General features: G+C 51.5%; 2 protein-coding genes across 51 annotated transcripts in view; both read right to left on the bottom strand.

Annotated features, from left to right (window-relative positions):
• Positions 357-9,861, bottom strand: ANKRD60 (ankyrin repeat domain 60). The gene is made up of 4 exons (NM_001128449.1): positions 9,577-9,861; positions 4,853-4,983; positions 3,216-3,381; positions 357-670 (listed from the first exon to the last, which is right to left on the bottom strand). The coding sequence occupies exons 1-4, from the start codon at positions 9,689-9,691 to the stop codon at positions 357-359; spliced, it is 726 nt and encodes a 241-aa protein (NP_001121921.1). The 5' UTR covers positions 9,692-9,861.
• PPP4R1L (protein phosphatase 4, regulatory subunit 1-like) overlaps positions 10,158-22,901 on the bottom strand; it is a 79,857-nt gene continuing 67,113 nt past the window's right edge. For 14 of the 50 annotated variants that reach the window (XM_013985496.2, XM_013985500.2, XM_021078404.1 and 11 more), the window contains 5 exons: positions 21,901-22,234; positions 21,605-21,805; positions 21,186-21,347; positions 16,933-17,067; positions 10,158-16,145 (listed from right to left, as the gene is read on the bottom strand). In XM_013985496.2, the coding sequence (XP_013840950.2) occupies positions 15,780-16,145; positions 16,933-17,067; positions 21,186-21,347; positions 21,605-21,805; positions 21,901-22,014 (978 nt within the window). In that variant the 5' untranslated portion in view covers positions 22,015-22,234 and the 3' untranslated portion in view covers positions 10,158-15,779. Of the gene's footprint in view, positions 21,424-21,604; positions 22,235-22,901 lie in introns of all 50 variants that reach the window. The other 36 variants (XR_002340185.1, XR_002340171.1, XR_002340168.1 and 33 more) reach the window with 30 other exon arrangements.

Below are 22,901 nucleotides of genomic sequence, written 5' to 3' on the forward strand. Positions count from 1 at the left end.
GCACAGGGCTATTCTCATTATCGCTATTATGCTGGTGCATTAGATGGGTTCTGGACAGGAGAGACGGTAATTGGGTCCCAGCGTCACTGGATCCGGCACACAAAGAGCTCAAAGGCAAAGACGAGGGTGGGAGCTTGTCTGTAATGGGCCACGGAGTGAACTCCCACTCACCACCTCCATCAAGCCCCCCCCCCAACTCATGCACAAACAGGACAGGTCATTTCCTATCCGATTCAGATGAGCTGCCCTGCTCCCCTGCCACCCCCCACCCTCCCACCTGCACCCCGGCCTCCGTGGATCTGAGCTCGGGAAATGACCCCGAGGCCACGCTGATGTGCAGACCTTCCCAGTGGGACCTACGTCTTCTTCTTCTTCGTGGAGTCAAACCTGGACTTGACTCTCTGAAAAGCCTTGTTCACCGCAGGGTCTGCCGGGTCCGCCGGGCCCTTCATCCCCAGCTTCACCAGCCAGTAGAAGAGGAACATGCGCCGCTCGCTCTGGCCGCGGTTCATGCGGCGGGCGAGGGTCATGGGCGTCTCCCCCTGGGCATCCTTGTCGTTGATGGAGGCCCCATAGTTGAGCAAGAGGTTTATACAGTCCAGCCGGCCCATGGCTGCAGCCACGTGCAGGGGCGTCCTGCCCACGGGGGATCTGCCCAGGCAGTTGGCACCTGCGAAATAAGAGAGTTGGCTGAGGGTGGACCACGGCTGGCCAGGAGCTGCACCTTCAGAAACACCTTCAAGATGAGAGGCCAGAAAGGAACGTTTAGGAGATGGAGTAACTGCTGTCCAGCCCATGCGCCCTGTGCAGTGGGGGCCTTCCTCGCTGCATCCCCACCCCCGCTCTGCCCCCTGCAGCAGCACTGCCCAGCCTCCAGTGCACCTCCTACAGTAGCCAAGGATCTTTCTATGCTGCCCCATCGCGCTCCTGCTCAGAGCCCGTTGTTGGCATCTTCAGAGCTCCGTCTCACCCCCCCTCCCCTCCTCACTCCAGCATCACCGCCCCCTTCCCCCCCTCCCTCCATGCTCCACTTCCACCGGCTTTATCCTTTCAATATACCCGCTCCCCTATCCTGCCCCGGGATCTTTGTACACACTGTTCCCTTTGCCAACAACATTCTCATCCTTTTGTTTTCCTGTGCTAATTCTATCCTTCTTGAAAGACTGAAATTTTTTTTTTTTTGGCCACACCCATAGCATGTGGTGGTTCCCAGCCCAGGGATCGAACCTGAGCCACAGCAGTGACCACGTCAGATCCTTAACCCACTGCACCACAAGAGAACTTAATTCTCTCCTTCTTGAGGTTTCATTCTCTTCCTCAGGATAACCTTCCTTGGCGCCCCTCTGCACAAACCCCCCTGCCTTTGCTCAGTCTGCGCCTCCAGAACACGCCATGCACAATTGACCGTGGAATTAATGATTTGTCATCACTTGCTGCCTTCCTTTCATAAACTCCACAAGGGCAGAAAACACACTCGTTTGGATCATTGCTGCTTTCGTCCCCAGCACGGAGCGCGATGCCCGGGCAATGACAGACGACTGGCAGCCTGACTCACGGACAGACTTCAATTGAATTCCTCGCTGCCTCCCCCAGACGACGGATGAGCTAACGACAGGTGTCCCGTACGGACTTGTTGAATTGAATCAAGTTCTGGGTAACAAATATCATGGCACAGAAAACAAGGCAATTCAATTGCGCGCAGCTGACATTTCGGTAGCCGGTTTTTATGAGCTATGGCTGGCAGTGCGGCAACGTTTTAAATAGGTTCTCACACCGCCCGGCCTCGGCCCCGGCGCCTCTTCGCAGCCACTGTCTGCAAAGGACAGAAAACGCTGCCTAGCTGGCTGTAATTTTTTAACTGGTGTTTCAAATACATCACAGTTCCATCAGAGTGAAAATGACTTTTTATGAGCTGAAAGGACTGCGGGACTGGGACGAGCCCGTATTTCATCTTCTGGCAGGCGAAGTGCAAAGAGCAGCGGAGGAGGGAGGGGCAGAGTCGAGCAAGGCTCTAGCGTCCCAGGCGCACCTGCCCGTGCTTCCCAGATGTTTTGCCAGCTCGGGTGGTGGAAGCGGGGGAAACAGCAAAGAGAGCCTGGGGTCCAGGCCAAAGGCCGGAAGGGGGCGACTAATTTGGAGGTGAGTTGATATGGGAGACCCTCACTGTGGCCCCTCGTGAGCCCCAAATCACTGACCAGATGCCCCATTCTTCCTTTTCCCAGGGAAGCTGTTGGGCTGGGATGTCTGGCTATCGTGTACCCTCCCTCAGTGGGCCTCTCTGCCCCAAATGCCCCACACTCAGGGACGATAAAGCTACTCCCGCAGAACCTCAGGCAAAGCCCTGTCTGTGGATGGAGGGAGAGGAGGAGAAATTGCCCTTCGGTGGAGGAGAGCTGAAAAGGGGGTTTGGGACACACAATTCAAAGGCTTGGAGAAAGGAGACCAGCTGACCTGCCAACCACCAAGAGAGGGATGCTGGCTCAAGGAGAGACCCTCAGATCAGCGCAGAAGTGGGGCTTCGGGTGGGGGAGAAATAACCCAGACGGCTATTAGGTCTGGTCAGACACAATGAGCCAGGAAGCACTTTGGGCTGCTCCCGTGTCTTGGGGCCCTGAAAGCTCCATCTTCCCGCAACAGAGAGCATCTTCCTGAGACCTGGCCAAGAGAGGGGACAGGGCCTCAGATGGACACGTCCTAAGACCCCTCAGACAGGAACTGAGTGGCTCCAGGGGGACCTTGACTGGCAGTTGACACCCTTGGGTCCAGGACACTGCTGCTGAAGGGACTAGGAGGACAAGCCATTCGTTCTGTCCCTCTTGCCCGCAAAAGACCCCCATTCCTTTTTTTAAAAAATAATTCAACGATTTTTATTATATTTATAGTCGTACAACCATCATCACAACCTAATTTTAGAACACTTAAGACCCCCACTCTTTTTTTTTTTTTTTTTTTTTGCTTTTTAGGGCCACACCTGTGGCACATGGAGGTTCCCAGGCTAGGGGTTGAATCAGAGCTGCAGCTGCCAGCCTACACCACAGCCACAGCCACACAGGATTCAAGCCACATCTGCGACCTACACCACAGCTCACAGCAAGGCTGGATCCTTAACCCACTGGGCGAGGCCAGGGTGGATACTAGTTGGGTTTGTAACCGCTGAGCCACGATGGGAACCCCAAACCCCCCCTCCTGAACGTCCTGGGCTCTACCAGAATTACCATGCTCTAGAAGGTACTGCACAGCCTCCAAGTTTCCTCTGTGTGAGGCAATATACAACGCCACGAACGCCCTCTGGGCGACCCACTTCCTCCACTGCGTGTCCTGGAAATGCTGCGAGTTTGCGGTGCGGTAGAAGGAGTCCTCCGTGACCCCAAGGAAAGACAGCTGGGCGAGACAAAGGCAGTTACGCACGTGCGAGGGAGCACAGGCCGAGGCGCAGGTGCACCTGGCTGGTCCTCGCTCTCGGGACAGTTGCCCCGGATCCAAGGGCAGGCTGGTGATGGGCACGGGGCAGCCCTGACCGGGAAGCCGGAAGCCCCCAGGGGACGCCCTCCTCATGTCCAGGAAAAGACGGATGTACCGTCAGGCAGGTCGGGGAGGCAGGAAACTCTTCCTGTCCATGTTTTGCAGAGAGAAAATAGCTTTTCTGGGTGTCCAGAGGAAGGGGCCGCGGCACGGAGGAAGACCCCGGCCGCTGCGCCCCGGCCGCCCCAGAGGGGCACGTGCTCCTCTGGAGATGTGGTGACTTCTGGCCTTCCGGTCTATTTTCGGGCCCATTGTCTCGTTAACTTTTGGAACCCTCTGAACTCTGCTCCCAGATGAATCATAGCCCTGAAACAGCATCATCTCGTGGTGCCGTCAGGCGCTGGGCCCGGGAGGAAGACGGCAGGGCATCCGGTACAGGACCCCAGGGATGTGGGGGCCCCGGGCGGGTGGATTTCTGGCAGTGCTGGCTCAAGACGGGCGGGACCCACCCCGGGCGGGCCCAGAGGGAGAGCCAGCCAGCCAGGGCTGGACACAGTAGACACAGGGTCAGGGGCAGAGGGGGAGCAACGGAGGGCGGAGGACAAGGAGGAAAGAGGGGAGCAGCCAGAGGGCTGTGCAGACGGCTGTGAGGGGCCCTCCTCCTCCTGAGGCGCAGCTGGCCGCCCTCCTGGCCCTGCCTCCCCAGAGCCCACCCACCCTCCCGAGACCCCCGCCCACACCCAGCCTCCCCTGACCCCCATCCCAGCTGGAAGTCAACTCTGTCTCCTCCGCAAGCTCACAGCTTTCCTCCCAAATCTACTTTCCAGAAAGAACAGCACTTGCTCCCCTGTGTCTCAGGGACTCATCTTCACTGTTGGGTGGATGTGTTCATTTCCCCCTCCTTCCCCTACCCCCGCCACCCACCCTGGAGCCAGCTCAGGGCCTGGTCCAGAGCAGAGGCACCCGCCCCCGGGCTGCCAAGCCCTGGGCCGTCTCTCCCCCTCGCCGGGGGCAGACCCCCGGGAGCATTTTTGCAGCATCGAATGATCCGGGCCAAGCACTGCTAAGGTGTGTGGGATTTTCCGCTGGCAAAGGAGCCTTCCAGCTCTACAAACTGCACACATGAAGAGCACATGTGCTTCCCGGCATCCTTTGGGGGTGGGATGGGTGGGTTATCCATCACAAACATGTGGACCCAGTGAAATCGCGACGCCAAACAGCAAAGGGCAACATTCGCTTTGGCCACGATGACCTGAGGCCTTGGTGTCTCTTTTTTCTGCTCGGAAAGGTGTCCTCAAACACTCACATTAAAGACTGAGTGACTTCACACACACACACTTGACGGTTGCTTCATGAAGTGTAATATCCCCTTAAAGAAACATGAAAACACCTTGCTGGAATCTCCTTCCACGGCCGCCAAAACCAGCTCCGTCCATCCATCATAATGCCAGATACGTAATGAAATAATTCCACCAGGAACAACATCGTAGAACTTCAGGGTAGCCTCATCCATCAAAATTCCTATGGGCAAAAATTTTATCTTTAAAAAGAAAAATTGGGTATTAAAGATAAACTATGACATCAGTTTAGCAAAGAGATGATCTGACCTCAGGTATCCCAACAATAATTTTAGAACTTTGAGCACTAACCTCATCGGATCACGCCACATACATCTGCTCATGGTTGAAAAAGAGTTTGGCTTAGCCCAAATAGCAGCCCAACCTATATATCTATGGCATATATACACACATGGCAATGACATAAAATCCTGTAATTACAACTTGACCTATGGCGAAAAAAATACACGGGTGAATAAAAGTCATTGTAGGAGGCAATCGCTAAGTAGAACTATTTGAACTTGAAGTCACGCTGTTACAGGCGTGGGGCAGTGTGGTTAGACAAGTTACATACGTTAAGCTTAAATACCAATTCTGGCAAAGGATGTCATCGGTTAGCTTAAAGAGGTACTAATGACAAAATGTGCTGGTTCTTTCAAATTATGGTCTAGGGCATCATTTCTCCACCTTGGCACTCCTGATGTTTGAGACTGGCTGGCATTCTGCACTGGGGTCTGGCCTGGCATTGTAGGGGGTTTAGCAGCATGGCTGGCCTCCGCCCACTACATGCCAGCAGCTGTGACCACTGAAATCTCTCTAGACATTGCCTAATGGTCCCTTGGGGACAAAAGTGCCCCAGCGGAGACCCCGTGGTCATGTAAGCCACATCATCTTGAATCCACCACAATTACGGCTTGAGATGGAAGACCTCCTGTCCTCCGTGTCCCCACCCAGAACAGCCCCTACTCGTACGAAAGAATGGGGTGGATGGGTCTACTCACGTTTCCTAAATTCAGACTCTAAGGAAGACCGGCAGAATTACTAGAAGAGGATTATAGAATGCTTTTTTAAAATGAAGTTGTTTTTAGTAAACCTTTTTTCTTGGCCACACCCACAGCATGCGGAAGTTCCCAGGTCAGGGATGGAACCCCCACTTCCGTTGCCACCTGCACCACAGCTGCAGCAACACCAGATCCTTAACCCACTGCACCACACGGGAAATTCCTAGTTTACCTTTTCCAAGACACACACATCTTCCGACATGGCCACCTGTATCCTTGCTTAAGGATAACACAATAATTTGCTTTTGCCCCTAAGCAGTGCCCAAAATGGAACATCTCAACTCTGCCCAGGTTGGAAGGGCACTTATTCCGAGTAGCATTCATGAGTTTTGGGGTTTCACGGTGGAGTGCTAGGTGCCCATATGCTCAACACCCACATTCTTTAATCCTCTCTACAAACCAGGTTTGTCACCTCCCTCTGCCATCGGGGCAGACCAAGGCGCACGTGGCCGGCAACACGGGGCCCCCCACCAGACCTGCCTTCCCTCTGGCATCATGCATTTCGCACCCTGAATTCTGGTGGCATGCTTCGGTTCCTGGCAACTCCGCACGGTGGATGTAAACCCAGAAGGGTAATTAGCAACTCTGGTTCATCAGGGTCATATGTGTGGTTCTAACACGGAGGATAATCAGTAATTAGTTTAAGCAAGACAACGCCACGACTTCCCAACAACTTCAAGAGAACGGGGAAGGCTGCGTTTCCTCACACCGGCAGCAGCACCATTCACATGCGCGAAACACCTCTTAGAGAAATCTGAGCACATTTTCTTTGCCGTCAGCCTAGACAAATACTAATTATCACCAGCTAAATAAATGATTAGAGTTGACATCAGATGTGGGAGGGCGGGGCTCAGCCGCCAAGATGCTCGACCCCTTTTAGGTCTGCGCCTCTGAGGGTTTTCACACGCATTATCTCATTTGAGCCTCCCTGGCAACCTTGGAGGCGTCAGACTGATTATTTACCAGCAGAAGCCCCATCTCCACTGCTCCTCCGCTCTTTCTTGGTTTGCCATCCGCGCTAAGGAGGGCGACTGCAAGAGAGATCAAGCTTCTCACAGTGGCTAAGTGCGGCTGAGTGACAGGACTGTGACATCCGTGTTAAGCCACTCCATCCCGTTCACTCCCTCTTAGCTTTCTCGAATTTATGGCACAGCATAGCTCACTGGTGACAATAAATTAACAGAAGGGGTGCCAGACATCTGTAGTTCAGGATACGTAATTTTCGAATTACGTGTGTGGGGACTCTCACTAAGTCCTTGCATAGCTCACTTCACTTTTTAACACCTTAAGTGCAGGGACACCTCTTTCCAAACAAAGCCTAGAAAATGCTCGGAGGCATCTCCCACATACTCCTCTCGCAAAGCAAATATTTCGGGGGGAGGGGGCGGAAATGCTTAAGCCCCTTCCCAGAGGGCAGAGGAAAGGATCTGGCCTGACGTCTACACCTGAGTTTCCCTGAGTCATTTGTGCCTAGAGGGGGAGACGGCACTGAGGATTCCATCGAAAAGGGCTCTGCCTCTCAGATTAAAAACTGAGCCCCGGAAGGGCAGCCTCTGGGAGGAGACTGGCTGCTTTCAGCTTTCTCTCCTCACTCCGGCCCCTGCAGTATAGCTGCAGGCTCCCTGCAGAACCAGCTGTTGACTTTCTCTGTGCAGGAGCCCAGAGAGTTTTGTTTTGTTTTTTAATATCTTCGTTTTCTTAAGGTGTTTTTGCTTTGATTTCAACCGGGTGGGGAGACGATGGAGCCCGGGGGCTCTGATCATGTTCTCATATCCTAAATACTGCAGGCGGCGGGGCTGGGACAGCCAGGTCCCGGGCTGAGGGCAGGAGATGGTGGAGGAGAAATGGAAGGAGGAGCTGATCGGGCTCCAGGGCCCTAGCCCCCTCCCCACGGTGCCTCCCATGGGGGGGGGGGTCGTCTGGATAGTGGGCCTTGGGGTCCGGATTCGGCCACAGTGAGCTTGGGGCACTGGGTTCCGATTCCGGTTGGGCTAGCTTTGAGCTCCAGCCATGGACAAGGACGCAGCTTGATGTTCAAGGTTCTGATACGGACTGGGCCAGTGCCAGGATTCGGGGTCTAAACGTGGCTAGGGTTTGTTTTGAGATCTGGGGTCCTGATGAGGGCAGCTTGCTCTGGTTCTGGGGTTCTGATGAAGGCAAGCTTTGCTTTCTGTCTGGGGGGCAGTCGGCTCTGGGATGCAGAGTCCTTCTGGGGCCAGGGCTTGTTTGGGGGTTGGGGGTCTGATGCAGTCCTGGGTGGTATGGAAACTGGGGGTGAAGAATTGGAAAGGTCTGCCCTGAGGTTCAGGGGTCTCGATGGTGACAGGTTCTGCTCTGGGATTTGGGGTCCCGATCTAAGCTGTGTTTGGTCTAGAATTGGTGTGGATAAAGTGGTGAAGGATTTGGGTTTCAAACGCAAGCAGCGTTTGCTTTGAGTTTGGGGGTTCTCATGCAGACAAGCTTCATTTTGAACTTTGGCTTCCTTCCATGGATGTGGTTGGCTTAAACCTTATACTTTCCATGGAGGTTAGGGGTTCAGATATGGGGAGACTGGACTTGAGGTTTGGGGTCCTATCGTGGGCAGAGTGTGTCTCAGGCTTTGGAGCCCTTACGAAGACAGCTGGCTTGGGGTTTTGGTGTAGCAAGGGTGAGTTTGAGAACCAACTCTCAGATGCCGGCAGAGTTAGTTTCGAATCTGGGAGTCCAGAGGCGAGCAGAGTTCATTTTGGGCTCTGGCATCCTTATGTAGACAGAGGAGGCTGAAGGATTGGGGTTCGGGTATGCAACTGGTTAAGAAGAGACTGGGGTCTCCGAATCGAGTGGATCCGGCCTGGGATCTGGGGTCACGATCTGGGTCGAGTCGGATCCGGGATCTAGGTTTCGGTTGTGAGCAGGGGTCACTTGGGGATTGTATCCGAGGTTCAAACGTAGGTACGGTTCGTGAGAGAGACGAGGCCCTGGGAAGGGCAGAGTTTAAGGCTTTGACGTCCTTGAGTCTATACGATTGCCGATGGTCACACGGTTAGCCTGGGGACTTGGGGTTCAGTCTGGGGCGGGTTTGGCCTTGGTTTGAGGGTCCTGGAGTGGGTTTGTTCAGAGCTCTAGAGCCCTTGTGAGGACACAGTTATGGAAAGATTTGGGATTCTGGGGTAGTCATGGTAACCCTGGAGATTTGGGGTTCACTCTGGGGCAGGGCTGGGGCGTTCTGATGGCCCACAGCCCAGCACAGGGATGTGAAGTTTGCCTCCACCTGGGGTCCTGACCAGCAGGTTTGCCTGAGGCTGTGGGGTCCCACTGAGAACAGATGTTTCCCTTGAGGTCTTGTGTGGATGGCACTGCCAGCTCTGTGACTTGGGTCCCAGATGAAGACATGGGGTCTGGGGGTCTGAGGGTCCTGCTGCTTGGGGATTTGGGGTTCTGATGAGGACAGGGTTTGCTCAGGTAGGCAGGTCGCACACCTTGCTTTGGGACTGGAGACCCAACACAGGTGGGGTTTGCCAGGAGATTTGAGGTCTAAGGCGGACCCGGGTTTTCTGCAGTTGGGAATTCCTTAGGTGGTCAGGGCTGGCTTTTCCACCTGCGGTTCCAGGGGACTGGGGTCTGTTTTGACCTCTGGGGGTGCTCCTAGGCAGGCTTCCCCTCCTGCACCGCAGGATGGGAAGGGGACTGGGTCTGGGGAGTACGTGCGGCCAGGAAAGGGGTCGGGCAGGGGCCACCTTGGTCCAGGTACTGGAGCCGCTGGAGGTTGAAGGGGATGCCAAGCCTCAGGTCCAGCTCCTCCTTGAGCTCCCGCACGGTCATGTCGCTGTGGCAGTTGGTCACTCGGCACATTTCCCCGGAATCCTCCAGCAGCACTCGCACGACGAAGACGTCTGAGGCCACGTCGAGCGCCAAGTGTACGGCCTGCGGGTCCCCAACACGGCTGTAGCCGCGGGTGCGGACCCCGGGCTGCGCGGCCAGGAGCTGGGGCCGGGCTGAGCCCGCCCCCTGCCCGTCTGGCCGGCGGCCCGCGGGGTCGGGACGATCGGCGCCCCGCGACGACCTCTCCGCCTGCGCCTCTGCCCCCGCCCTCCGCATCGTCCTCGGCTCCGCGCGCCCCCCAGCCCCCCGGCCCCCGGGCCCCGGCGCGCGTTATCCCCGCTCCACGCGGTGGCCGCGCGTCATCGCCGCCCCCGCCCCGGCGCCCCCTCTGGGACAACAGAGCCCACCCTCCCCCCGGGGCGGCAATTAACCAACCAAGGCGGGGCTGCACGTGGACGCGGGTGGCGCGGCTGAAACCAGGAAAGGGCACAGGCACTTCCTCAAGTAAGAGGGAGATTTATTGAGATCAATACAGAGGCATCGCCGCCCAGAGGCCCCGCGTCCCGGCGCACCCAGCTCCGGCCACATCCCAACTCCTTCTCGCAGCTTCCAAGTTGCTCTTAATGTCAGTTCCTGTAACCTGGAAAACGGAGCGGCTTGTGGCCGTTTAGGCACCTGTGATCTCTTCTCCGTGTCTGTTTAAAACACAATCATTGCACAATTTGGGGCCAACTACCTGGAGGAATTATGCGTGAATCATCGCTGGGTAAAGCAGAGAGTTGTGAAGTGCAGTCTTTAGTCATGCTTAAAAATCGCATTTCTAGCATGAACGGAAAAAAACCCACACTGCAGAAACAGGACTCCGTTTAGGCAGATCTGGCCCAACTTGACAGTGAAAAAGCCCCATACGTCGCACCCCGGAAGTGGAAGACAGATCTTTCTGAAAATCTGCAAAGCTCCATCACGACCCATCAACTTTGAAAACGTTCTCGAATTCTTGGAGTGGGAAAGGTGCTGATGAAAATGCTTAACAAGGGTGAAATGTCACGGGGGGGGGGGGCGCTGAGATGGTTCTATCGCTGAGACCCCTTTAAGAAACCAGCTGGTGCTTTTCCATTGACTCGGGAAGAAACTGGCTGTTTAAGTCAACAGGAAGGGGACGTCAGGTGGTGAAATCACACACACTCACAACCACACCTGTGACCAGTCAGTGGGTAGGGCGCTGAATCCATGAGAACAGCAAGGGCAACCAGAACAATCTTAGAAACATCTCAGCTGTTACAAACCAAGACTAAAATGTGAGCTTTAAACATACTTTTTGCAGGGAAGATACAGTCATAAAAATGTCTTCTCACTGGAAAGGCATTCCTGTTACAGAAAAATCTTAACACGGACACTCAAAACTTAAAGGTCAGATTATTTACCAAAGAGTCTTGACAACCTCTACAAGCACATCTGATTCCGCAGGCAAATCATATGCAAATCGAACCCATCCTCACAAATTCAAGCGAATTTTTTTTTCTTAATGGAAAAATGAAGCTCTGAACAGAATACCAGATTCCAGTTGAAGAAGTCTACTTGCTGCTAGATCAAGAGATTTTTAACAATATGACACTCTCAATTTCTAGGCAATTAAAAAAAGTAAAAATTGCTTGTTACCAAAGCAAAACAATAGCTCCATCTATTTACTCTAGGCAAGTACTGAATATAAGATGGATGGATTTTTTTCCCCCTTTATATGTAGTCTCCAAAGTATTAACTCACTCTCTGCTCAAGTTGCCAAAATGTTGGGTTACCATCTGCAATTCTCATACATGTGCCTTATTTTCTTTGGCACGGTATAGATTCCTTCCTTTCTTTTTCCAGAGTCAGCCCGTGGAATTTGGGGGAGGAACATCCTGTATACCAGGAAACTCAATATATAGCTCCAGATCTTATTTTTAAAAAGAAAGAAAGAAAAGAAAGATAAGAAAAAGAGCCACGGGAAGAATGGAAACAGCTAACACGCCCTTGGCAGCGAGCTCTCGGACCCCAAATGGGCTGCTGCCCCCTCCCCTCATGCCTGGCTTTGAGAAAATAAAAATAGAAACAAGAAACATAACATCAGTATGTATGTACAAGGAGTTTAATCAAATGCTTGTAGAACCTCGAGTTATTTGTTAATGTAAAGCCTGTTTAAATTACAGAGTCCCTTTCTCTTAGCCTAAATTTTAAAAGCATGAAGTCTAAGTTCTGTGGACTTAGGTCAATTTGAAGACTATATCACTGAACCCCCCCAAATCACTGCTACTTGTGGCCAAACTACACAGACCAGTCAGAACTCTGGTTTCCTATGTTTCGCTGAGATTCTGAAGCATCAGATTTAAAGTCGTCATCCACGCTTCTCAGTGATCAATCCCCCCCCACCCGAGTTCTTAAACAAATGATAAGACATCCATATAAGAATGAAAGGCCTTTCTGCTTTAGGCTTCCATTAAAGGCCGACACGTTATCTTATGGAAACAGTTCCTGCCGGAAGAGGAGGAGATGAATGCTGAGGAAAAGTTCCAAGGACAGTTTATAGCAAAAGTACAATATTAGAAAGGCTGCCATAAATCACTCCCTAATAGGTTTCTTTAACTCGCATTTTTCAAAAGTAAACAGATTGGGCTATATTTGCAGCAACTCAAAGTGGAGCATAAATTTAAATGATGTATGTGTCCTGCTCAATGATAGGAGGCGACTATTACATTAATAGATTTTCTTCCTGTCAAGAATTATTTACATATGTACAGTATTTCAGTTAAAAATAAAATAGAATACCATAAACTATATTTCATAGGAAAGCATGTGGGAAGAGGCAAATATGCAAGTCTATTAAAGACTTAAAAGCTTCTAATAAAGCACCTTATTGGGGGGGGGGGTAATAACATAGCCTGTAATGGAGAAGACAAACACTCGTGGGCAGTCTGATGCCTCGGAGACCCCACGCCCAGCTGGCGCCCAGTTCTGCAACCTTCTCGCAGACTTCCCCGTCGGAAGGGAAGGGGGGCACAGGAGCGCAGCATGGGCCTGGCCCGCCCCGGGGGCAGCCCCTGTGACCGCAGACGGGGAAGGGGCCAACTGAGTGCACAGCTACCAAAGTTTCAGAAACCCTTCCTCCCCAGGCAGGCGCGGGACCTTCAGGTCCCCTTCAACACGGTCAAGCCACAGGCGCCAAGCATGAATCGACCGGACTGTGTGTGACCGGAGTGGTTGATTCCGCGTTTCTAGCACCGCAGTGTCTGTGACAGTCTGCTGCTCTGGCTCCAGTGTGGCAAACGAGTTAACGTCTTGGTCCCGGTCAGACTGCAGAGCTAAGACGGTCTCTTTGACGACTTCAAGATGAGGGTTACCAGCATTTCTAAAATATGCTAGTGAGCCAACGCAGGAAACTGAGTCACATGTGCCATGAACTGTGTTCTGAAACATACTCTTGTTTGGGGTTTTTTTAAAAACCGCACCTCAGGACAACAAATCACTTCTTCACAGGATAAGTCCTTTCAAATGATAAAATTGCTTTAATCAAAGAGGATTTCCTAAATTTTAAAGACAAACGTCTAAGAATAGGTATGCATTTTTTTTTTTTTTTTTTTTTTTTTTTTTTTTTTGCTATTTCTTGGGCCGCTCCTGGGGCATATGGAGATTCCCAGGCTAGGGGTCCAATCGGAGCTGCAGCCACCGGTCTACACCAGAGCCACAGCAACGCGGGATCCGAGCTGCGTCTGCAACCTACACCACAGCTCACGGCAACGCCGGATTGTTAACCCACTGAGCAAGGGCAGGGACCGAACCCGCAACCTCATGGTTCCTAGTCGGATTCGTTAACCACTGCACCACGACGGGAACTCCAGTATGCATATTTTTAAAGCTCTAACTAAAAATCTTTCAATATTTTCTTCTCTCCAATACAAAAGAATGGGCAACACAGACCACAGGAAGGGGGAAAGCAGGCTGCTAGCAAGATGGGGCAGAGGATGGGAGGGAAGAGGCAAGAAAGGTGCCTGCAGAGCAGGAGAGATGTTCTCCCAGGAGTTCCCGTCGTGGATCAGCGGAAACAAACCCGACTAGGAACCATGAGGTTGCAGGTTTGATCTCTGGCCCTGCTCAGTGGATTAAGGATCCGACATTGCCATGAGCTGTGGTGTAGGTCGCAGACGCATCTTGGATCTGGGGTGGCTGTGGCTGTGGCATAGGCCAGGGGCTATAGCTCCAATTTGACCCCTAGCCTGGGAACCTCCATGTGCCCGGAGCAGCTCTAAAAAGCAAAAAAAAAAAAAAAAAAAAAAAAAAAAAATAGATGTCCTCCTGTACACGGGGTGCAGATGTGACCTCTCCAGGGGACAGAGTCTTATATTACACCCTGTTCAGGTTTAAAATAACTGACTACAAAGTTGATACCATTTAAACCTAGTCATAGTTAAGGCTTAAATTCACTGCCTTTCATAACTCTGTCATTACAATTTATAGAAAAAGTTTCCCTCATTTCTAGAACACCGCGTAGTATTTTGCATGTGAGACTATGTTTACTAAATATAAAACAACTATTAATTTCCTTAGTCATTGAATAACATGTTTTATGCATACATACAAATTAATACATCAATTTATATAATACATCTGAAGTAGGTTCTCACAAAATTGGCCACAATTCCCTAAAGAGAAATCCAGCTGCTGCCTGATGAGGTTTAAAATCTGTAAGCTCAGAGCAACGGTCCGCACACCCTTTTCCAACAGTGTCTGTTTTAGAGTCTTGGCGAGCGGAACTCCTGCGTTTGGCACCGGATCTGCCGCGAGGCATAAAGGGCTGGGAAGGAAGCGTTCAGCAACCTGGCCCACTGGGATCCCCTCCTTGCTCACCGCCGCCTGGACGAACAGAAGGCCATGGCCAAACAGGGGACATTCTCCAGGAGTGATCAGATGGCGGAAAAAAGAAAACGAGAGCGACTCCTTCAGGAACATTCCAAATTACGACTCCTTCAGGAATGTTCCAAATTAGCAATTTCAGGATCTTCTGGTCTGAGGAGCGGTGTGCGGGTGCGCGCCGGAATTTTAAAATCTCGATGACTGAATTTGGTCAGAAACACAGTTCACGTTTTCTGTCTTGACCAAGTTCTGGGGCACAAGTGCTGCCCCCCAGCACCCGGTGGGGACGGCAGAGGCTGCTGAGTCACACAGGCCTAGGTTCAGGGCCTAACCCGCTGCCTTACTGGCTTCACTCTTCTGAGCCACCTGTACCGGGGAGAAGCAAGCAGGATGGCAGATCAACTCTGCAAAGGCCGAGGAGCGCCCGCCTGTAAGGGTTAGGAGCCTGCCCCTCCGTGACTCCCCAGGACTCGGGCCCTGAGGGCAGGGACCATGTCTGCCATGGGACAGCTAGACCCCAGACCCCAATCCAGTGTCCAGCCCTCTGTGAACAAGCAACCCATGCTGCTCCTGTCATAACCACCAGCCTCTGCCCACTGCAGCTCAGCTCACACGTGCATTCGCTCACTTCATTCCCACAGCCAGCTGGGGGAATCAGAACGAGCCGAGTTTTACAGGTGAGTCCAGTGTGGGGGTGACACTGGAAGGTCTCAGGACCAGCAGCAGCAGCAGCAGCAGGGAGGAGAGTCCAAGCCAGGAATGTGGTTTCCGAATCCTCTAGATCTTTTCCCACTAGAGTCACAACAGCAGCTGCTGTGACTGAGAGCATCCCAGGTGCCTGGCACCGTGCGAGGCACCTTGGGGGCATCAGCTCACTAAAGCCTCAGGACCTCACCGGGGGCGGGGGCGGGCTGGACCCCGGGACTCCGCTCCACAGAAGACTGAAAGGCAGCAGAGACAGTGCTATGCCCAAGGCCCCTCGGCAGGGAAACAGGAGACCCCCTACGAGCGAGCAGGTTTGGACTCCAAAGTCGGCCCCTTAACCGCCAGGCTGCGAACCCCCGCTGCATGTAAATAATAATCCCTAGGACCCCGGGAGGTATGCTTGGCAGGTACCCTTTCTTTTTGCTTGTGTTATTGCGGGCTTTCTAAGTATTTCATTAGTGAAAGCACCAAAAAAAAAAAAGGATTTTTCTTAAACAGAATTGGTTGGTGCCTTTTTCCTCCTGTTTCATCATGGATTGTCTACATTCCAGAGAAAGAACTTTGAAATAAAAGCTAAAATATCTCGTCTACCCTTTTTCCTGAAACTAACGTGTGGCACTGACCTCTTCCTGACAAGTCTGTGGCCTCTGGCCTGCAGGGTTTGACAGTGGCACTGAAGTCTGCAGCCACCGCAGGGCCCCAAGCCGGCAGCCAAAGCGCCCCCGTGATACCCCGAAGGCTGATGGGGGGCACCGGTGAGTCCTTCAGAGGCGATGGGGTGCTGCTGAGGGACAGAAAAGAGCCTCTGGAGCCCAGCGTCTGGTCCAATCACAGCTCTGAGATGAAGCTGGGTGATGGGTTCGTGGAGATTCATCCCACTGTGTGTGCCCTCAGCCTTTGACAGAATATGTGCATGAGGGGAAGTTAAAGTTGTTAACACTGTAGCAGAAAAAAATCATGCCTTGACACTTCCTGTGTGATCTTGACAAGTTACTTAACCTCTCTGGGCTTCAACTCCTTCATCTAAAGAAAGTGGTCTACAAGGTACGTGGACGCGCCCCGCTCACGACAGGGTAGCTGCTACTCTTGAGGCTCAGACGGGGGATGAGATGCCTGGCCCTCAGAGGCAATCAAGAAATGGCAGCCACCACCCCAGCCAGACACAAATCGCACTCTCATCCCCACGATGCTAAGTAGAGAGGGTGACCCAAGGAGCCGAGCAGGCCCTGAACTTCACACTTAAAGAGACTTAATGGTCCCGGACTTGCTCTGTTCCCCACCCCAACCTCCTCCTTCCCTGCTGAGGGGAGACACCGTGATGAGCAGCCCTGGACCGGACGTGGCAATGGGGCTGCGCCTGGCCCTGCTCACCAGACAGGAGGTGCTGGGAGCACAGGAGGTTGTCCGCCTCTGTGCCCAGCATCCGGGGCGTGCCTGGCACACAGGAGATGCTCAGTCATGCTCCAGGGGCTGAATGCCCATGCAGGCTGGTAACCCCGGGCACGTCCCTGGGCCTGACTGGGTTGCTCAACAATCTCCTGGGGGTGAAGAGGGTTCGGTGTGCTGATCCCCAAGTTCCTGGCTAGTCCCTCCGCCAGAGCGGGGATGCTTTTCCTGATGTTCATGAAATGCACGTGGCAAACATCCGTCCAGGGCAGACATGTCCCCCAGGTGGTGCTAACCTGACACATGAAAGCCCAAGCTTGCCTGCCGACCCACTTCGAACAGTGCCCGAATCTTAGCGTGAGCTCCTTGATGAAATTTAATCCCAGGGCACTCTCACTGTTTGAACGGAACTTCTGCAGAATTGCCACCACCTGGGAAAAATATCAGACGAGCAAATTTAAAATACTGCCATCTATTTGAATTATGAGTACTACTCTACATGGAAACTAGACATTTTTATGCACCCTCCCACCTTTAAAATGAATCTATAAGCATGGGAGAGAGTCATTTTTGTCGCAGTAATCATTAGAACACAGAGGGGAAAAGATGTTTAAATCTATGGCAACACACACACACACTCACGCATATAAAATCCTTCATAAAAATGAGATTTCAAAAGGGACTGGCATTAGACAAATACATTATTAATCTTAAGATTCCAAATTTTGGACAATGTCCCCTTGCATAATAACTAAAGCATTACCTTTCAGAACATGTCATTTTTATAAAATTTTAACGCCATCAGGGTACCTTAGTAAAGCAGTATTTTCAAGTGTGGGTTTTTTTTCCCCTCAGTATTCACAGCTGATATAAGCCCTCATAAAATGGCATCGGCTTGTCTAGGCTGGAGTCTTTGCTCAGTACTTTTCTACAAAACCGTGCTACAGAGTAAACCCAACCTGTTTTTTAGAAAAACACGAAGACACTGTTTAAGGGGTTTCACATATAAAGTGATTTGTCCACAATTTTCATCACTCGAGCATTCGCCTTAACAAAACAGCTGTCTTCAAAGAAAAAAAGATAGCTATCGCACAGATTGATAAAGCTATAACACAGTCCCTAATTTCAAAACTTAACAGCCGCTTTCATGGGTCGATTGACAAATTAAGGCCGGGGGCGGGGGGGATAAAGGAGTTAAAATGAAAGAAACATAAATATTCCTTGTTCTAAAAATTAGAATAAAAATGTATTATATACATCATCAAAGGTCATGATTTCTTACTAGTTTGAAGGAGAGCCACCGAACTTCAGAAACTTTATCGGCACACAGCTTTAATGGAATTTGCATTAAAAAATCATAAACATCATTGGAATTACAGAGTTCCAAAATCAGTATAAGCTGTCTGAAATTAAAGAAAAAAAACAAGAAATTTGTTTATGGGACAAGAAAACACATTACGAATCTCTCTTTACTCTTATTTCATCTTATACATAAAAATAGCCAGGCTGGGAGATCAACAGAAGCAGAGACCTGGGTGAAAACGGCCATGCAAAAAAAGAAAAAAAAAAAAAAAGAGAAAGAAAAAAATCTTATTTCTTCATCTCTCTCTCACACACAAATCAAACAAAAAGGATATAAATTAAACTTTGTAAAACAGAGGCTGAGAAATTTATGAATAGAGATTTAATATTTCAACTTTAGGTTATCAGTTCGAAAGCACATAAAACTTTAAAAATCAGATAACATAAAAATAGCCAGAATGTTGAAGTTCCCAAAGATCAACAGATCAAGGGGAAACAAATGAGATTTCACTGTCTCCGCAGCGTTCCTGAAGCTGCAAATTAAATTTTCTGCTTTTGCTGGCCGGCTCACGCACTGTGCACAAGCCTTTTCAGTCCAGCGAGGTCCGCCTGGAGAGCCAGACCGCTTTACTCGCAGGGAAAAAATTCATCAGATGGCTGGTGGGAAAAACCTACCAAAGCCTTCGATATTTTCTAAATGGGAATGGGGAGAAGCGTATGAAAATAAATGGCATTATTTCCACACTGGCATAGAAAGGAAATGAAAAAGAGATTGTAGGGAAGTTAGAACCAGAAGCCAGGAGTACCGGTGAATACTTTCATATCGAAAGGCACTGTTTTCAGAAAAATGATGCCAATATCATGGTCACGGAAGCACAGCATTCCTATCAGTGGCTTTGGCATCAATAACCACCGCAGAGATGTGAGATAGCCCGCGCCCGCAGATAACGCCGTCGGGGCGAAACGAGCCGGCCCGGCCGGGCCCCTGGAAGCGGGTCATCGCAGCCGGCACCGGCTCGGGTTCCACATCGTCAACGTCCTTGTGTCCCCGTCCCCGGTCCCCGGCCGCGGAAGCGGGCCAGTCGGTCCCCAGGTCCGACTCCATCCCGGGTCCCCGTTCCCATCCTGGTCCCCGGGGCCGGGCTCCGTGCCCACCGCCCGCGCCGACCCCATCCCCGTCCCCATCCCCATCCCGTCCGGGGCCTCCATCCCCGGGCAAGCGGGCCAGCCCAGCTCGAGACGGACCTCGCCGAGTTCCCGAGTTCTGCCGCTAGAGGGCGCGATGCCTTCATGGAAAAAAACGTGGGCCTGTTTTTCTCCGTTCTCTTAGAATAATAATACGCCGGGAACATGGCATAATGACTGAAGCCTCAATCTCTCAAATTAAGCATAATGATTAAGGATCACAGCGAAGAGAAAATCTTTTAGTTTGCCCCCGGCATCGGCCACATCATATCCTGAAGAGCTGCAAAAGCTTGATGGGTTTCTACAGGGAAGACAATTATTCGAGAGATTGCTAGTTGAGGACAAGAAAAATGAAAACCAGAGATACTGAAATAAATCTCGGCAAGGTGAAAACTAAAACCCAAACAACAACATCACGCACACACAAACCCCCTCAGTACTGCGGAGAGCACATCAGAGCCTCGGAAAGGAGAATTACTTAAAGTGACGCTTTTGCCCTTTCAGAATCCCTAAACCCTTCATAGCATTCCTCTTGCCTGCACGAAATGGAATTAAATGACTCTTTCGCACACAAAATGATGTACAGATCTGAGCCTCCTTGGGGGACGTTTTTATTTAATAATCAGCTCATCTGGGTTAGACCTTTTCGTATCTCTCCCTGTAGCAGAATTTTCTTTAGGAGCTGAAATGTAGAAGCCACGCCACCCCCCTTTGCAGGGAGGGGCTGCACTCAGAATGTTCAAGAAAGCTCTGGCAAAAAACTGCTCCGATTAAGAGGAGAATATTGAAGAGCGGGTGATTCATCTTTTATTTGGTTCGAATAAATTGCCTTCTAGAACAGCAGAACACTCTAATTCCAAAGTGACTCTCGCCCTGTCTGCCTCTGAAAATGAATGTCTCCGGAGACTGTGGTATTTGGAACTTCGAGCTTTGGAATTCAGTTTATCCCTTAATAAAAACATAATCTCTTTATCCCAAAGAACACCATTACTGCTGCTTTAGAAATCAATTATAAGGTAGGAAAATTAAGAATTATTCCAATTTGCCTTCTCATAGCCCCAAACAGGTTTTACGTCCTCTGCCAGGTCACATGGAAACCTCCAATTCCTGCTGTTATGGGTCACTGCAAATGCCTGAAGCTGATAAAGGCATTCTCTCCTCTTGTCTTCATGAAGCGACTATTTTTTAAAAATGTATATGTAGAGAAAAATATATAATCCTTCCACATGTCCCCCAGTGTGCTGTGCTATTATACCTCAGATCCTACATCTGTCACCGGCAAGAACCATGCCCTGACGCCTCGGGCTCCATTACCCCGCCTGGCTGTGTATTAGCTTTGCTCTTAACAGCCGTCAGGTGCAGCCCTGCACGCCTCCACCCCTCTCCCCTGGCCAGTGCATGCGCTTGTGTGTGTCTCCACATGCCCCCCACTCGGCCTTCTTTCATAATTTCCTGCCTGAAAAACAAGCCAGCACGTGTGTGCTCGCAAGATAATGCCACGGCTGCCTCCCGGGGAGGCGACGCTGCCCCGCGCTCCTGCTTGGGCGCCACAGCACGTACCAGAGCCCATCAAGGGCAGCTCTTGGTCGTGAGGATGCGAGTAATTAGCTTCCCTGGGTCATTTTAACTCTTACTTTCACACTCATCATTCCTTTGGGGGGACAAAAAAAAATGGCAAGCAGGGAAGCAGCAACGTCTTGTAAGAAAGAGTCCTTCGTGCAGAGCTGAGACTGGATTTCAGAGGGCTCTTCTCTTAGCTGACCGCCGGCACGTCACACACCCCCAGGGAGCCCAGTCCTTCTTTCTTGCAGTGTGCTGGGCCATCTGTCTACCAGCCTCCGTGGAATTAGAGCTCCAAGGGCCAGGGCGATTAGGAGGAAAGCTATAAAAAATAGCCACCCATCGCTGAAAGAACACCCACTTTAGGGTCGGGATGATCTGTTTCAACTGGAAAAAACCCAGACAGCTGCCTTTTGTTTTTTTCACTGATACCTTACATATGCAGGGGTTTAAACAACGGTGCTGAAGCGGGGAGTCTGTTGCTTTCAATCCTTCTTCCTACCTTTAGAAAGGCACACAGGTGCCTAAGAACGCCTGTGCGCACTGCATCCAGGTCCTTTAAAAATCCGTTGAAGATGGGCACCCGGTCGGCGGCCGTGAGCTGATTGCCGAGGATGACAGCCGGCTCGTGGACAGAGAAGGCCAGGGTCCGACGTACCTTCCGCTGGGGGCGCACAGCAGACACACCGACCACAAAGGCAAAAGCACAACTCAGTGTCACCAAGAGCCGGAGGCCGTCTCTGGAGGAAGACAGATACTGCCCGGTGTTGACCACTGCAGGCTTTACTTCCTCCAAGACCAGTAACCATGCCCACTGTGCCCCCTAAAATACACACTGGCGAGCCCTGTAGCGGCAGCCCTCTCTCCCCAACTAGGCAGCCCGTCCTATCCCGTGCGCGCCTCTGAGCAGGCTGTATTTACCTGCACATCGGAAGCCAGCGTCTCGTAGGTGTCCTTGAGGGAGTGCCAATGGGGCCTGCCCAGGGCAAGTGCCACCGCCGGCAGACTGGAGGCGCAGTGTTTGGCTATGTCGGTATCGACGGTCTGGGCTCGAGCCGGGTCGGTCGTGGACACATACTGATCGTACTGACGGTGATGGGGCAGCGGGTGAGGCGCTCTGTCCTGGGCGACAGGAGAGAAAGGGCAACGGCATCTCTCGGGAGGGGAGGGGACCACTCGGGGGAGGAAAGGAGCGAGGAACTCGGGTGCAGACCGACCTCCACGAGGGCAGGAGGCCTCCCCGAAGCTCGGGGCTGGGCGGGGCGAGCGTCTTGCTTTGCAGGGAGTGAGATTTCCACGTGGCCCACAGTTAAAGCGATGCCTGCATTCATCTCTCTGAAATCGGCCCAGCGCTTGCTATCCCAGAGCCCAGTCCAGAGGGTCGGCGTTGGGTTAGCCCGACGCACACAGCTCTGGCCAATGGCACCTGTCTCCTCTTTTCTTGTAACTGCCCCAGCGAGACGGCTGCAGCCCCTTCCCTCTGCTCCTCGCCGCTTCTTGCCAACTGACGGGACTCAGGCTTCCCAAGACATCAGCCACTTAGCTTTTTCTCTGCAAAGACAATGGGGTACAATGATTAAAAACCTTTACGAGAACTTAAGAGCACAGCAAGCTAATGCTCGAGGTAGAACCAAACCAGACACGGTTCAACAAAAGAAACTGTTAAAGGAATTCCCATCCTGGCACAGCAGAAACAAATCTGACTAGTATCCATGAGGACGCAGGTTCGATCCCCGGCCTTGCTCAGCTAGTTAAGGATGTGGCGTTGCCATGAGCTGTGGTGTAGGTTGAGGACGTGGCTTGGATCTGGCCTTGCTGAGGCTGTGGTGGAGGCCGGCGGCTACAGCTCCGACTGGACCCCTAGCCTGGAAACGTCCATATGCTGCAGGTGTGGCCCTAAAAAGGACCACAAACACACACACACACACACAAAGAAGAAGAAGAAGAAGAAGCTGTTTAAAAACTTGTCCAACAAAAAAGGAGATAAACAGCTCATAATAAACAGACACTAAATATTAATGTATACATGTCCAATTCTTTTCTCATATTTGACTTGTTTTGTTAAAATATCTTTCCAGATTGTTCAGAAGACTTGAAATACTACTTTAGAATTTACTTTTTTTAAGCTAGAGAGGAAATATTAGCAACACAGATTATGAACTAAGATATGTCATTAATATTGATGGCAGAAAAACATTTGGTTCCAACAACCATTCTT

Source organism: Sus scrofa, chromosome 17 (genome assembly GCF_000003025.6).
Source record: "Sus scrofa isolate TJ Tabasco breed Duroc chromosome 17, Sscrofa11.1, whole genome shotgun sequence".
NCBI classification, from domain to species: Eukaryota; Metazoa; Chordata; class Mammalia; order Artiodactyla; family Suidae; genus Sus; species Sus scrofa.